The 17,798-nt window shown below is 45.0% G+C and overlaps 1 protein-coding gene across 4 annotated transcripts in view; it reads right to left on the bottom strand.

Annotated features, from left to right (window-relative positions):
- Positions 1-17,798, bottom strand: part of SYNE2 (spectrin repeat containing nuclear envelope protein 2) — a 395,759-nt gene that overhangs the window by 319,744 nt on the left and 58,217 nt on the right. For all 4 annotated transcript variants that reach the window (XM_069733882.1, XM_069733900.1, XM_069733891.1 and 1 more), the window contains exon 4: positions 17,624-17,719. In XM_069733882.1, coding sequence (XP_069589983.1) covers positions 17,624-17,719 — 96 coding nt within the window. The remainder of the gene's footprint in view (positions 1-17,623; positions 17,720-17,798) is intronic.

The following is a 17,798-nucleotide window of genomic DNA, read 5'->3' as shown; positions in this document are numbered from 1 at the left end:
AAGACAATATAGATTGACTGAGGAATGACCTTTGCACACGCCCATTAGACACATGAATACAAAAGAAAGGGTCCTGGTCTGACCATTGTGGCTAATATACAGGTGTTGTTTCCTGAAGCAGCAGGAAGTTAAAGTCTGAAAAGCCCCAGTGGCCAGTGTGAAGATTGCATTATTTCTATATATTTTTTAGCCCTTTAACGACCACTGATACGGTTTTTATCTTCCCCGGTAACGTGATCTTCATTATTCACCAACTAACAGTGTTCACAAAAGTCAGATTACCATTTCTCTCTCCTCTGATATGATCTGGCATACCAGAAGAGAGAGAAATGGGGTCCCCCGAGGCCCCCTCTGGCTCCGTCCCCCGGCTTCATCTTCCTGTAAGAAAATGGCGGGCACATGCGCAGTGCGCCTGCCGAGAACTGCCAGCCGGTACTCGGCAACAATAGAAGATTTTTCCTACTGGTTCATTTTAATCACTGTGATAAATCCTTTTGCTAATTATTATAAAAGTGCAATTAACAAAACAAAATTTGAACTAAACAACAGATTATTTTCTGATGATAGCATATAAGAAATCCAGTCTGTATTATTAATAACTTAAAGGGAAGCTAATAGTCTAATAAAAAAGTGAAAAACATAAATAATTCCAATACATGGATCCAATTAAGTCAGCCATCTCCCCCCTACTTTTCCTATTTACAACCCACTGTCTAATTGTAAGACAAGTGTCTGCAGCAGGAGCTTCTCCCTCTGCTTGGTCTGCAATGAGAAACAAACAATGTCCCAGGGGTGGCCATTCCTCAAGTGCAGCTGATGCAGTTGCACCGGGGCCCAAAGGTGCAGGGGAGCCCCTGCAGGGCGGCTAATATTGAGGGCAATCTGGCCTGTTTCTCCAGCCCCAAGGGGGCCCATAGCCTACAGGTGGAAAGGACACGGACATCTGTCCTCTGCTTCCTGCCCGGCTCTTCCTGTCTGATACAGCTGCTTAGCTGGATGACATCAGCATTCAGAGAGTGCATGTGTCAGAGAGATAACTGCCCGCAACGATAATGATGCTGTGGGGGAACATGCGGAGAGGTGAGCGGTGTTTTTTTTTTAATAATACATTTGGGGAGGTGGAGAGGGCAATGATGGAGATGATGGAGATGTCAATTATGGAGGTGGTGGTGGAAAGGGCAATGATGGGGGAGGTGGGGGAGAGGGCAATGATGGAGGTGGTGGGGGAGAGGGCAATGATGGAGATGGTGGAGAGGGCAATGATGGAGGTGGTAGTGGAGAGGGCACTAATAGAGGTGGTGAGGGAGAGGGAAATGATAGGGGTGGCGGGAAAGAGGGCAATGGTGGAGAGGGCAATGATGGAGGTGGTGGGGGAGAGGGCAATGATGGAGGTGGTGGGAGAGAGGGCAATGATAGAGGTGGTGGGGGAGAGGGTAATAATGAACATGCTGCGGATTTTACCGCTATGCGATTCCACAGCGGGAAAATCCGCAGCATGAGCACAGCAACTGCAGAATCCCATAGGATCGCATTTCCGCTGCGCAAACGCATAGAAAATGCAACGTGGGCACATAGCCTAAAAACTTGCACATTTTCCATGTGCACATAGCCTTACAGTTAATTTGGGAAAGTCACAGACTGAATAATTTATATTTACAGGGTGGCAGAGAATACAGTTAATGGGGATCACAGTGCAGCTTATTAGTGATGAGCGAGTATACTCGTTGCTTGGGTTTTCCCGAGCATGCTCGGGTGGTCTCTGAGTATTTGTGAGTGCTGGGAGATTTAGTGTGTCAATGCAGCTGCATGATTTAAAACCGAGCAACGACTATACTCGCTCATCACTACAGCTTATGACTTTATATTTTTAATGGTGGGGTACATATCTGTATTCAGGGGGAGATACATGTATGCATACAATATATGTGTCCTTGTTATTTTCAGGGTTGCGATGATCATCGTGACAAGATGGGAGATATCGACATAAAGATCTAACCAGATGGAGAAGAAACAGCAGAAAAAGGCTCTAATCAGATGAGACATCAGCGGTAAGTGCTTGGACGTAAATATTATTCTGCATCTGTTCTGTAGGACTTGGAGTAATAATGTTATCTGTAAAATCCCTTGGGTCACATTCTCACATTTGTGTGAAATGTCTGTGTACTTCCAGATTTTTTATTGGACAGCACAAGGACTCGTAGAGTTTTGTTGGTCCACTCACACATCTGTGACTATCACGGATCTGAGAATGAGATCCGTGAGGGTCAAATAATGTCCTCATCTGATCCGATTTTGAGGATTTTGAGGCTCAATGTGTCTCTAAAAGCGTGCAGCACACCAACACTGCACATGGATACAGGAATGTAGCCTTATTATATATAGCACAGTCCCTTAGTATATAGTGTACTCACTGTGACAGGGTCACTGGCACAGTGTATGAGGGGAGATATGTGTAACTGCACATAATGGTGTCAGTGATGTGAAACCTGGATGTTTCCTCTAGCACACTATGTCTTGAGAGGGTTAAACTAAAGTTGCTTACATAGGTTGGTTTTAGGTGGGTACCCACAGAGTGGGTGGGCAGGTGCTCACCATATCTCCACTTAAAGAACCAACACTAGCACGTGTACTGAGAGGACCTGGCATGATGTCACGGTCAGGTGATCATTCCATGGTCCAGCTTAAATAGCTGGTCTAGAAAGTCAGTAGGGTTTGTGTCTTGGGAGAGGAGAAACTCCCTCATGGCTCCAGGGGGAGCTGAGGACGTTGTTACCTGCGGGTGAATCCTGCAGGGAAAGGACTGTTATGGATTTTATCTTTGTTTTGTTTTACCGCTATGCCAGAAAAGGCTCTGTTTATTTTGCTGAACCTTGCTAAGGTTTATGCTGTTCATAATAAACCAGCAGGTGATCTACTACCAGAACCATTCCGGTGTCTACCTTGTGAAGCAGCTGAGTGTGTCAACCCCTCACACGTGGTGTTTTAAATGTTGGTAGCAGTCCAGGAACACGCATAGAGGCTGTGGACAACTGCTTGTCCTGGGTAAATTTCGCCATCCAGCAAGAGGCATCCGGCAGCATGGAGGAGCTTGTAAAGCATCTCGTCTAGGTACAACAACACGAGCTCGCCAATCAACAGCAGCAATTGGCGCAAGAGGAGACGAAGAAGCTGTTAGCACAGGAGCTTCAACAACAGCAGCAGCAGGAGGTGTTAACATGGCAAATGGAGCTCCTCGCAGAGGCGGTTCATGTGAGGCCGGTGGTCTCCTCCCCATCTCCAAGTGATGATTCGTATGTCCGGAAAACAGTAAAAGACAAGCCATGCAGAAAATGACCCCAGGGGATGATGTGGAAGCATTTTTCACTGTTTTCGAGCAGGTGGCTGAACGGCAAAAACCTCCACCAGAACAGTGGGCAGAAGTGCTGGCGCCATATCTGTCGGGGGGAACCTCAACAGGCATATTATGACTTAGCTCTCCAGGATGTCAAAGAATATGCCAAATTAAAAACTGAAATCCTGGCATGCCTGTGGGTAATGATATTCGTGAGAGCTCAGCAGGTCCACCGCTGGGCGTATGCTGGCGACAAATCCCCTCGCTCACAAATGTTCGATCTGTTGCACCTAGTCAAAAAGTAGACGCAGGTAGAGACTTCCACTCCGACCCAGATGGTCCAGTGTGTGGTGATGGACAGGTTCATTCACTCCCTTCCTAGGCCAATACAGACCTGGGTTGCCCAATGCCACCCGTGGAATGCGGACGACCTGGTTAGCCTGTTTGAGAGATACCAGGTTGTTGAAAAATTCCTCAGGAAACCAGACATCGCTATTTTCCCGTATTTTTCATCAATGGGGTAATGGTTCTTGGAGTTTTGGACTCTGGAAGTCTAGTGACCCTAACCAGTGCTACACTGCCCCACCGGTTAATCCCTAACAAGTTTGTGGGCGTCTGCTGCATCCACAGAGACGCCAAAGACTACCCTGTAGTCTATGGTAATAATCCCATGAGGTTGGGGTAGTAAAAAATTTGGGCTAAGTGCACACGTTGCAGAATTGCTGCGGAAATTTCCACGGCAATTCTGCAAGTCCTTCCGCGGATATATAGCATGCGGAATTGGCATGCGTTTTCCCGCTAAACACTAGCGTTTTGCAAGCATAATTAGCTTGCAGAATGCTAGCATTTTCCAAACGATCTGTAGCATCGCTTGGAAAACTGATTGACAGGTTGGTCACACTTGTCAAACATAGTGTTTGACAAGTGTGACCAACTTTTTACTATTCATGCTGCCTAAGCAGCATCAATAGTAAAAAGATAGAATGTTAAAAATAATAAAAAAATAATAAATCATGATATTCTCACCTTCCGGTGTCCCAGACAGCCTTTCCCGCTCCTCGCAATGCTCCAGTCCCAGTAATGCTTTGCGGCATGACCCCAGATGACGTAGCGGTCTCGCGAGACTGCATGTCATCACAGGTCATTTTCGCAAGGCATTCATGGGAACGTGAGCGTCGCAAGGAGCGGGAAAGCTGTGCGGGTCGCCGGAAGGTGAGAATATCACTATTTTTTTATTTTAATTCTTTTTTTTAACAATTATATGGTTCCCAGGGTCTGGAAGAGAGTCTCCTCTCCTCCACCCTGGGTACCAACCGCACATGATCCGCTTACTTCCCGCATGGCGGGCATAGCCACATGCGGAAAGTAAGCGGATCAATGTATTCCTGTGTGTGCGGAATCACGGCGATTCCGCACTTTAATGAACATGCTGCATTTTTTCCCAGAATGGGATTCCGCCACAGAAAAAAAAGCAGCATGTGCACAAAAAATGCGGAATGCATTCTAAAAATAGGATGCTTAATGTATTCGTTTTTTTCACGGTTTTATCACGTTTTTATAGTGAACAAATTAGAAACAAAACGACAATTCCTAAAAGTGTGCACATAGCCTTAATCCTTCAGGTTAGAGGGCTTTAGCCCCTGGCAACAAGCGGGGATCTTAAGGCCCCGTCACACATAGCGACGCTTAAGCGATCCCGACAACGATACGACCTGTCAGGGATCGTTGCTGCGTCGCTATGTGGTCGCTGGTGAGATGTCACACAGTGCGATCTCCCCAACGACGCAGCAGCGATGCGGCGAACTGTAGCGACCTGTAGCGACCTGCAGAACGATGCTATTTCATGATGATTCAATGGGACGTCCTGTCAACGAGGTCGTTGGTAAGGTGTCAAACACAGCGATGTGTGCTACCCAGCGGGACCTCAACAATCAAAAAATGGTCCAGGCCATTCCGACACGACCAGCGATCTCACAGCAGGGGCCTGATCGCTGCTACGTGTCACACATAGCGAGATCGCTACTGAGGTCGCTGTTGCTTCACAAAACTTGTGACTCAGCAGCGATCTCGCTAGCGATCTCGCTATGTGAGACGGGGGCTTTATTCATAGATCAACTTCACTTAGATGGTTATCTTTAAAAGTTTTCAGCAGATAAGAGATGAATTCCAGTACTTTTTTCAATATCTTCAATTGAGACACGCATGGCATAGACAGGAGTCCCTTACTCCGCTTAGAACCCATAATCAGTTATTGTTTTCTTTGGTTGGGAAACATAATTGTGTCCCTGGTGCAATTTCTAGATTTTATCAACTACTCCTTGCCAAGGTTATAGATAAGCATCCGCTGAAGCTTAAAGATAAATGGGAGCAGGATGTTGGGGTAATTGACAATGAGCAGTGGGATTACATATTATCCTTGTTTCCCCAGCTGTTCACTAGTGAGGCACAAAGGCTGTCACAGATGTACCTGCTGCATCGGGTATACAGGACTCCCAAATTCCTCCATAAAATTGGGGTAAGAGAGGATGACTTGTGTCCGAGATGTGGTTCAGAACCTGCTGATTTGCTACATATGTTTTGGTCATGTGTTTCCATCGGGAATTTCTGGACCCAAGTCACAGACCACATAAATATGGTGTTTGGGGTTGTGATTCCTATGCATCCTCTGGTTTGGTGTCTTGGGTTTTGTGGACAGGGTTTCTGAAGATGCAAACATAAGGTTGGCACTTAAAAGAACGTTATATCAAGCCAGGAAAATTATAGCAGCACACTGGTTGGACAGGACGCCACCTAGGGAATTTATTGAAAAAATTAATCTACTGCTACGTCTGGAAGAAGGAGTACGGTATATAAAAAGACAAGATAAATTCAGCATAAATTCTGTAAAATATGGGAAGACTGGAAAATTCACCAGGGCATGGATATTATGTCCTTACTTGGGGGTGCTGGGTAATATTATTACTTGTGTCGAGCGAGACATGTCCAATTAAGGTCCTTGGAGTGATGCATATAAAATCTGTTTTCATAATGTCCTTCCTGTTTTAGGAGAAAGCTAAAGAACTTGGAGATTTGAGACTTATTTTTCATAATGTTTATTTGCACATGAGTGTACAGATTGCCGTATTCAGCTTAAATATGTTGAATAATATAATAAGTTAATTGCTAATTGCTATGTGGTCCGGAACAAGGAGGGGGGAGGGGGTTTGGATGGGTGTTGTCTTTTGTTGAAAGTTGAAAAATTCAATAAAAATGAATAAAAATCTAATAAAAAAAAGATTTAATCTATCCGGTCATACGGGGGCGGGATTTTTCACTATTTTGGAACTTGTGGCAAAAGGGGGCTGTATAGAGTGTCCCGGACAAAAGCCACATCCTTCTGGGAGAGGCTCGGTCAAAAGTAAAAACGGAGTAGTTTCCCCTATGTGTCCTCACTGGAGAAGGGAAAGAGATGGTGACAGAGGAGCCCATCTTCCCTGAGCTAGAAGAACCTGAAGAGAACTTTGGGACTGCTCAACTTAGAGATTTAACATTGAAGGGGGCATTTGATAATGTTACCATATGTAATGGGGGGCTGACACCAGGTTCCCTTACTTTGCAGTCAATGGTGATTTGTTGTATCAGGTGACCAAACTGAGGGGAGGTGAGATAGTTTAACAGCTGTTAGTTCCGGGTCCCTACCGGCGGAGGGTTTTAGACATGGCCTATTTGCATGTTTTGGGAGGACATTTGGGGGTGGAGAAAACGCAGGAGAGAATAATGCAGAGGTTCTATTGGCCACGATGTTACCGAGAGATCCTAAATTATTATAGGTCATGCCCTACCTGTCAGATAACCACTCCTACTTCTCATTGCCGAAGCCCCTTAGTTCCGTTGCCAGTGATAGAGGCCCTCTTTGAGAGGATTGCCATGGACCTCGTAGGTCCCCTAGTTAAATCTGAATGCAGCCATCAGTACATCCTAGTGATCATGGACTATGCGACCTGGTACCCAGAAGAGGTGTCACTGAGGAAATCTTCGACTAAGAATATCGCCCAGGAACTTGCCCATATCTTTGCTAGGACTGACTTGCCTAAGGAGTTTTTGATGGTCAGGGTACCCCCTTTATGAGCAACGTGATGAGGGAGCTGTGTAGAGTCCGCCAGATTGCCCAACTGCAAACCTCCATTTACCATCTGCAGACCAATGGCTGGTGGAGTGCTTTAATAAGACCTTGAAGGCCATGCTCAAGAGGGTTGTTGAGAAACATGGTCGAGACTGGGACTATCTGCTCCCATTTCTGCTTTTTTCTATCAGAGAAGTCCCACAAGCCTCCACTGGTTTCTCGTCGTTCGAGCTCCTGTACGGTCGACATCCACAAGGGCTCCTGGACATCGCCAAGGAAACCTGGGAAGACGAGGTCATGCCACACTGGAGTGTCATTGAGCATGTCACCCAGCTTCAGAAGAGGATGGCACACGTAATGCCTATCGTAAAGGAACATCTTTTCCAGGCACAGGACGCCCAGGCAAGGGTATGCAACCGATCAGCGAGGCCAAGGCAATTCCAGCCCAGGGACCATGTGCTAGTACTTATCCCCACGGTGGAGAGCAAGTTCCTGGCCAAATGGCAAGGTCGTTTTCCATCCCCGTTGTTGGTGTTTGTTGTGCCGTCCGCTGGACCGACCCTTGTGGGTCGTGACACTATGTCTGGCAGTCCCGTAGACAATGAATGGAGCAGAGGTGTGCATGACAACATAGCTTTACCCGGTTATCTCCAACAGTCTTGTAAACAATGACTGGAGCGGAGTTGCGCATGACTACATAGCTGTACTCGGCTATCTCCGGTAATCCCATATTCATGGTTCTAATCACTGATATAGTGACAGTTAGCTAGTTGCTAGAGGTTGTATCCATGGATACCTAAGGTCCTGCAATGCCTGTGTTACGCTCCCGCTTGCCTCGCCGCTTGTATCCCACCATACTTACCACTCTGCGGCATACCGATGCGTCCCTGCTCGTTCCCAGGCTTCTGCTCCTCTCGCGCGCCCGGCTCCTGGCCCTTCTCAGGTGCGCGCGCGCACTGGGTTCTCCGGCGCACGCGCACAGTTATCGCGTTGATTCTGGCCGCTCTGTTTCCTACACTCTGTGCTCTGGAGGACTCTCACCCAGAAGGTATTTCGCCGCTTTGCTTATCAGGCCGCCTCTTCCTCCTGGCGGTGCCTGACTGTCATGTGTGTTCACATTTGATTCTGGCCTCATGTTATCCTGTTGTTCCGTCCTCCAGTCTGCCATTATAGCAGCCTTATTTGCCTTTAGTCCGTTGTGTGTTTCCCTAGCCCTCTTCCTCACCTGCTCTCTCTCTTTTGTTTATTTATAGTGCCCGCCTTCCAGTGTCTCCTGATTGTTCTTGCTGCCGTGCCTTCATCATTAGGATATGTGCACACGTCACGATTTCTGGCAGAAACTTTCCTGACAAAAACCTGACATTTCTGCCAGAAATCTGCATGCGTTTTATTTTGTGGGTTTTTTTCGCGGTTTTGATGCTTTTTTGTGCGTTTATGCGTTTTTGATGTGTTTTTGATGTGTTTTTTCTTGCGTTTTTTCCAAATGCATAGAATAGTGGGAATAACGCAGAAAAAATCCGCAAAATCAATGAACTAGCTGCTTTTTTTTACCGCAATGCGTTTCTTTTGCGGAAAAAACGCATCATGTGCACAAAAATCGCAGAATGCATTCTAAATGATAGGATGCATATGTAGGCGCTTTCTAATGCGTTTTTATCGCGAAAAAACATGAAAAAAACGCAAAAAAACCTGAACGTGTGCACATACCCTTACAGTTTGTCTGCGTCTATCCTCTCCTGCCAAGTTCCCAGTGTCTCCTGATTGTCCTTGCTTCCGTGTCTTCTCCATACCAGTCTGTCTTTGCCTCCATTCAGTCCTAGTGTCCTTTACCCCTGCCGTCCTCACCATTTATACCTTCCTCTCAGTCCTGCCTGTCTTCCCTGTGCTCTCTCCAAGGCTACCTGCATCTCAGTGCTGTCCATATTCCTGTGCTCCAGCCTTGTAACTTTCTCTCCTGTACCTCTCCGCTTGGTACTAGCTGCCGCGGCAGTAGTCTCCCTTGGGCCTGCCCCTAACGCTCCCTGTATAGGGGGTGGTCCACCGGGTCCACTCGCCCTAGGAGGAATCGCTGTCGTGGTCTCAAGGGTCCACCTTTTGGAGTTCCTCTAGAGCTCTCACAGCCTGCACATGAGGAAAGAGACATAGCGAATCAGAAAAACTATACTACATTTCTAATTGGAGGTATTTGCTAATATTATTATTAGACCTGCTACATATTGGGATAGGATCTTGGATTCTAAGTTAAGAAACTTTATAAATTGTCCTCATTAAAAAAAAATCCACAATTTTGCTGCTTCTGAGTGTCTATGAGACGGACATATTTCTCGTACGAAGATCGCATCGCAGTGCACGAACTGGCCCAGCAGCTAATAATAATAATAATCTCTTTATTTATATAGCGCCAACATATTCCGCAGCGCTTTACAGTTTGTACACATTATCATCTCTGTCTCCGATGGGGCTCACAATCTAAATTCCCTGTCTCCGATGGGGCTCACAATCTAAATTCCCTATCAGTATGTCTTTGGAATGTGGGAGGAAACCGGCATACCCGGAGGAAACCCACGCAAACATGGGGAGAACATACAAACTCCTTGCAGATGGTGCCCTTGGTGGGATTTGAACCCAGGACTCCAGCGATGCAAGGCTGCAGTGCTAACCACTGAGCCACCGTGCTGCCCACACCTCTTCTGACCTGAGCGTGATGATTTCTATGCAGCTGTCACTTTCAGGTCAGTAGATCCGATGGTCAGTCCGAGGCAGGGTGGATTTGATTTAAATCTAACTGATTTAAATCACGATTTAAATCACGATTTAAATCACTAGTCAGTAAGGCTTGATTTAAATCAGTGACTTAAATCAAAGTTTCTACCTAAACTAGTTCTTGCTACTTTAACATGCAAGTAGATGAAGATCTTTAGAATCACTTTTTATATTACTTTTTTCTCCCCAGTTTAATGGGTTAATCATTCATATTTGGACACCACTGTTCTGTTGTACTTAGGAAGGAGAAAATAATCCTGACCTTAATAACAATTTAAATAGATTTATTCAACTGAAACAATAACAACATTACAGCATAAGTTATTTGCTTAAACAAACATCCATGTTTGTTAACTAATTTGGCTAAACAAAATATATATACAGGTCCTTCTCAAAAAATTAGCATATAGTGTTAAATTTCATTATTTACCATAATGTAATGATTACAATTAAACTTTCATATATTATAGATTCATTATCTACCAACTGAAATTTGTCAGGTCTTTTATTGTTTTAATACTGATGATTTTGGCATACAACTCCTGATAACCCAAAAAAACCTGTCTCAATAAATTAGCATATTTCACCCATCCAATCAAATAAAAGTGTTTTTTAATAACAAACAAAAAAACCATCAAATAATAATGTTCAGTTATGCACTCAATACTTGGTCGGGAATCCTTTGGCAGAAATGACTGCTTCAATGCGGCGTGGCATGGAGGCAATCAGCCTGTGACACTGCTGAGATGTTATGGAGGCCCAGGATGCTTCAATAGCGGCCTTAAGCTCATCCAGAGTGTTGGGTCTTGCGTCTCTCAACTTTCTCTTCACAATATCCCACAGATTCTCTATGGGGTTCAGGTCAGGAGAGTTGGCAGGCCAATTGAGCACAGTAATACCATGGTCAGTAAACCATTTACCAGTGGTTTTGGCACTGTGAGCAGGTGCCAGGTCGTGCTGAAAAATGAAATCTTCATCTCCATAAAGCATTTCAGCCGATGGAAGCATGAAGTGCTCCAAAATCTCCTGATAGCTAGCTGCATTGACCCTGCCCTTGATGAAACACAGTGGACCAACACCAGCAGCTGACATGGCACCCCACACCATCACTGACTGTGGGTACTTGACACTGGACTTCAGGCATTTTGGCATTTCCTTCTCCCCAGTCTTCCTCCAGACTCTGGCACCTTGATTTCCGAATGACATGCAAAATTTGCTTTCATCAGAAAAAAGTACCGTATATACTCGAGTATAAGCCGACCCGAGTATAAGCCGACCCCCCTAATTTTGCCACAAAAAACTGGGAAAACTTATTGACTCGAGTATAAGCCTAGGGTGGAAATGCAGCATTTACCGGTGAATTTCAAAAATAAAAATAGATCATTATTTCCCCATAGCTGTGCCATACAGTGCTCTGCACCGTTCATATTTCCCCATAGCTGTGCCATATACGGTGCTCTGCACCGTTCACTGTGCCCCATAGATGTGCCATATACGGTGCTCTGCACCGTTCACTGTGCCCCATAGATGTGCCATATACGGTGCCCTGCACCGTTCACTGTGCCCCATAGATGTGCCATATACGGTGCCCTGCACCGTTCACTGTGCCCCATAGATGTGCCATATACGGTGCTCTGCACCGTTCACTGTGCCCCATAGATGTGCCATATACGGTGCTCTGCACCGTTCACTGTGCCCCATAGATGTGCCATATACGGTGCCCTGCACCGTTCACTGTGCCCCATAGATGTGCCATATACGGTGCTCTGCACCGTTCACTGTGCCCCATAGATGTGCCATATACGGTGATCTGCACCGTTCACTGTGCCCCATAGATGTGCCATATACGGTGCTCTGCACCGTTCACTGTGCCCCATAGATGTGCCATATACAGTGCCCTGCACCGTTCACTGTGCCCCATAGATGTGCCATATACAGTGCTCTGCACCGTTCACTGTGCCCCATAGATGCTCCACATAAATCTCTGTCGCCGCCGCTGCTGCTGCTGCAATAAAAAAAAAAAAACACATACTCACCTCCCTTGATTGCAGCTCCCGGCGTCTCGTTCCGGCGCCTCCATCTTCCCGGCGTCTCTGCTCTGACTGATCAGGCAGAGGGCGCCGCGCACACTATATGCGTCATCGCGCCCTCTGCCTGAACAGTCAGAGCGCAGACGCCGGGAAGATGGAGGCGCCGGCCGGGAAGATGGTGCGACGCTCGGCGGCTGGAACGAGGACAGGTGAATATGCTATACTTACCTAGTCCTGGCGATCCTCGCGCTGGATCCCACTGGATCCCGCTGGATTCACTGTGCCCCATAGATGTGCCATATACTGTGCCCTGCACCGTTCACTGTGCCCCATAGATGTGCCATATACGGTGCCCTGCACCGTTCACTGTGCCCCATAGATGTGCCATATACAGTGCTCTGCACCGTTCACTGTGCCCCATAGATGTGCCATATACAGTGCTCTGCACCGTTCACTGTGCCCCATAGATGCTCCACATAAATCTCTGCCGCCGCCGCTGCTGCTGCTGCAATAAAAAAAAAAAAACACATACTCACCTCCCTTGATTGCAGCTCCCGGCGTCTCGTTCCGGCGCCTCCATCTTCCCGGCGTCTCTGCTCTGACTGATCAGGCAGAGGGCGCCGTGCACACTATATGCGTCATCGCGCCCTCTGCCTGAACAGTCAGAGCGCAGACGCCGGGAAGATGGAGGCGCCGGCCGGGAAGATGGTGCGACGCTCGGCGGCTGGAACGAGGACAGGTGAATATGCTATACTTACCTAGTCCTGGCGATCCTCGCGCTGTCCCTCTGCCTGGTCTTCGGTGCCGCAGCTTCTTTCTCTATCAGCGGTCACCGGCACCGCTGATTAGAGAAATGAATAGGCGGCTCCACCCCTATGGGAGGTGGAGCCGCTTATTCATTTCTGTAATGAGCGGTCCCACGTGACTGCTGAAGAGGGGAAGAGCTGCAGCACAGAAGACCGTGGGACGGCAGGGACAGCGCCAGGATCGCTGGGACTAGGTAAGTATGCCTCAGCGCCCTCACCCCCTCACCCGCCGACCCTGCCACCCACCTTGACTCGAGTATAAGCCGAGAGGGGCACTTTCAGCCCAAAATTTTGGGCTGAAAATCTCGGCTTATACTCGAGTATATACGGTACTTGGGACCACTTAGCAACAGTCCAGTGCTGCTTCTCTGTAGCCCAGGTCAGGCGCCTCTGCCGCTGTTTATGGTTCAAAAGTGGCTTTACCTGGGGAATGCGGCACCTGTAGCCCATTTCCTGCACACGCCTGTGCACGGTGGCTCTGGATGTTTCCACACCAGACTCAGTCCACTGCTTCCTCAGGTTCCCCAAGGTCTGGAATCGGTCCTTCTCCACAATCTTCCTCAGGGTCCGGTCTCCTCTTCTCGTTGTACAGCGTTTTCTGCCACATTGTTTCCTTCCAACAGACTTACCATTGAGGTGCCTTGATACAGCACTCTGGGAACAGCCTATTTGTTGAGAAATTTCTTTCTGGGTCTTACCCTCTTGCTTGATGGTGTCAATGATGGCCTTCTTGACATCTGTCAGGTCGCTAGTCTTACCCATGATGGGGGTTTTGAGTAATGAACCAGGCAGGGAGTTTATAAAAGCCTCAGGTATCTTTTGCATGTGTTTAGAGTTAATTAGTTGATTCAGAAGATTAGGGTAATAGGTCGTTTAGAGAACCTTTTCTTGATATGCTAATTTATTGAGACAGGTTTTTTGGGTTATCAGGAGTTGTATGCCAAAATCATCAGTATTAAAACAATAAAAGACCTGACAAATTTCAGTTGGTGGATAATGAATCTATAATATATGAAAGTTTAATTGTAATCATTACATTATGGTAAATAATGAAATTTAACACTATATGCTAATTTTTTGAGAAGGACCTGTATATATATATTATAACAAACTTAGACTGTCAGCCCAGCCGACACATGAAAAACTTAAATACTACTGTCCCTGCTGTCCTCTGTAGCTCACTTGTCGTCATCTTCATCATCATCTTCTTCTTTGTTCCTATTCATAATCTGGAAAAGAAAAACAAGCTTTCCTGCTTTATTGGGTCCCAACCGATTTCTCAATTTAGAATGAATGAGTCCAAAGGAAGAGAATATTCTTTCAACGCCTGCAGAAGAAGCTACTGCTGTTAATAGTGAAATCATTACTTGAACAGTCTCTAAATCCAAGCGCTTAAGTGACTTCCACCAGTTTACTGGTGTGACCTTCCTTAAAATATCTTCAGCAAACATATATTTCTTGAATGGTTCCCCCTTAGCTCTGAAGTTTATTATAGTTGGCATTAAAGATGGATGATTGCTGGATATCCATGTGATAGCTAACTCCTCTTCCTCAGCACTTAGGTTTTGACCCTGATATTGGATATTGACAATATTTGCCAAAAAATGAGCTGGAGTCAGTGCTTGTCCCATTCGTTTGTTTACTGCTTGTAATTTAATTCTGTCCATGTGTAGTTCTGTTTTTAAGTGTTCACTCAGTTCCTTCCAAATTTCAACAGCATCTGCAATAAAACAGCTATTTTTCTGTATTTTGTTTAAAGCTTGAGAGATGGGTTTCAGGAAGCTCAGCATATGTTCAACATTTCTCTTAAGCCCAATGTTGAGGATTTTGGCCGTGACAGTGCCATCTATTTTATCTCGATTTTCTTCACAAAGTGTCATCAGAATAGGTCAGTTTTTGATATACTGCTCAAAACAGTCCACCACAGAGTTCCATCTAATAATAATAATAATAATAATTTTTATTTATATAGCGCCAACATATTCCGCAGCGCTTTACAAATTATAGAGGGGACTTGTACATACAATAGACATCTAACATCTTGTGGGAGCGTTAGCTTGGTTCCACCCATCCTTTTCAGAGCTGCTGCAGCAAAATGATTATTACAAAAGTATTTAGCAATTTCAACAACATTAGCCTTTATTTCTGGAACAATTGAGTCTTTGGCTAAGAGGTGCAGCAAATGAGCACTGCAACCATATGTTATTAGCAGCTTTGTATTCCCTCCCTGCTCTTCTAAATCTCTTCTCATCTTGGATACGTTTGCAGCATTGTCAGTGACCAAACTGCATACTAGACATTTGAATTTTTGTTCACATGTCGTTATAGCTTTTACTGCCACTTCTTGTAAGTATTCTGCTGTGTGTGCATTTCCTGACGTATCAGTTGTTTGTGCAAGGAACACTTTACCTTCTTCTGTTGTTATACAAGCACATACAATAGGATCATTGTGGACATTACTCCACCCATCAATACTTAGGTTAACAATTTTACCCTCCAGAGCTGTTGCACATTGCTCCATTTCTCTGTCATACACTTGATCCAGCAGTTTCCCTGCAACATCAGCTCTGCTGGGTGGACTGTATCCTGGTCTCAGTGACTGAACCATATTAATGAAATGTGGGTTCTCAGTCAGACGGAAAAAAGAGTTCGTTGCATAAATAAACTGGGCAATTTTTTCATCAATCAACTCTTTTTCTAATCTGCTAGTTCTTATCACAAACCTATCTATGGTGGTTCCAGGAGGTAAAGGTTTTTTCTTCCTTTTGGGTGATGGTGATATGTGGCTGTGGGTGTCTGATGATGATGCTGCTGCTAATGAAGCACTATCCTGGATGGATAACTCTGAAACTGTAGAACAGGATGATGGTGATCTTGGAGGTGGATAGTTTCCAGAATCCATGAATTCCCCTAAACAAAAAAAGTCAATGCTGTTATTTTATTGTTTATACAATTTCTGCTTATTGTACACAACACATCACTGCCCCTGCCCCAAAAGGAATATTTGTTTCTTCATAACTGTACCAAATGACAGTAACATGCAGTAATAATAAGAAATATAATTTTTCTCACACATGACAGTTCAGTCTTTAGAAATAGGATTCAATAAAAATGTTTACCAACCTGAAGATCCTGCCTGTTCAGAAGTGTTTCTTTGGTCATCTTCATCACCACACTTCTCATGATGTTGCCTCATTCGCGCCACCAGGCCTTGCATCTCTTTGTTGCATCGTTTGCATTTTGCACACATGCCTGCCTTACCGATAGGCGAAGGAGCTTCATTAAAATATTCCCAAACTGGGTCTCTTTTACGGCCTGCTGCCATTATAAGGAAAGAATGTAATAAACCTCAGCTCGTACACACAAATAGATCCAGACTTGTCTGTCTGTGGCTATGCTGCAGTATTGTGCTCAAAGTTTCACTTTCATTTTCTTGTCTGCTTGCCCTTCCTCCTCCTCACACTTAGATTCACATTCTTCTTGTGTTGTGCAGATCTATTCCACTCCAAACAATCAGAAACATATTGTCTAACTTCTTGGACTTGGCACTGAAGGGGTTGATTCTGTATTCATAGGTTTGTAGAACAATAGGATTAAGGTCTTTTTCTCAACTCTGTTCATGTTGTAACATTTTTGCCGTGAAGAAGAGGCTGGGACCTCTGCGGAGTCAAATTCAGTTTTGAGAACTGCGTAAGTAAAGCGAGCGTCTGTGATAATATAGGAGAGAAACTGCCCACTAATCCTATAGAAACCTCTGGAAGAGCATGGCATTGTGAATGTTACACATATACAGCCTTTATTCTACTGAGTTAAACAACTCAGCTTTATCTCATGATGGAAGAACCTTTGGATGGTAAAATATTTTCCTCAAAAAGCAGTTTATTGAAAAAAATCCGATTTAAATAAAAAAAATCCGATTTAAATAAAAAAAATCCGATTTTTTTTTTATTTTTTAAAAAAAAACATTGAATTTTTTCCACCCTGGTCCGTGGATTGCAATGCGATCCTCGCACGAAAAATACAGCCATCTGTCTGTGCCCTAAGTCTTCTAACTAGCGGAGTGCTTTTGCTCTAGCGCCTAGTGCTGACAGTTCTCTCTGCTCTTCCCTTCTTTCAGTGTTAGAGATACCAGCAGAGAGAGGGATGGTGTTGTGCATAGATCTTAAAAGTTTAGTGCGGAGAGAAAGTATCTTGAGCCTCAATGAGGGCAGAGAAAACAAGCTCCTGAAAAAATGTAAAGCACATGAAGAGGAAATAAATGCAGGATAGAAGATGTGCGGATATATGAACTAAAGAAGACAACAGCAACCTGGATACACACAAAGGTGAAATCCAGCCTATATTACTGGGAGAAACATTACCACAGAGAAAAATCTAAACATTAGCTCAGCCTGCAAACTGGAGAGGGTGAGAAAATAAATGAAATTTGCAGACTGACACTTAGTTAACTTTTATTTACTAAAGGTAGCCACTAACATATGTAAAAATCTTCTTTTTTTGCCCCAAAGTTGCACATAGCCTATAAGGAGAGCAAATGCCTCCCCAAAGTTAACTGTATAAAAAAAATTGTTGTAAAAAAAAAGACAATTACCAAGTCTTCACCGGAGAGAACTTCGAGTAAGTCCAGCAGAAGATGTCCATTCTGAATGTCAACAAATAGGTCTTTTACAACTGATGGCTGTGGTTGCTGGGAAAGAAAATTAGAGCATAATAGTAATTGTATTCACATCCACACCAGTAAAAAAAACTTTTAAAAGCAGTACAAC

This window comes from Ranitomeya imitator, chromosome 1 (genome assembly GCF_032444005.1).
Source record: "Ranitomeya imitator isolate aRanImi1 chromosome 1, aRanImi1.pri, whole genome shotgun sequence".
NCBI lineage: Eukaryota > Metazoa > Chordata > Amphibia > Anura > Dendrobatidae > Ranitomeya > Ranitomeya imitator.
The sequence above is the reverse complement of the archived record's forward strand: the minus strand, read 5'-3'. Positions and strand labels throughout refer to the sequence as shown.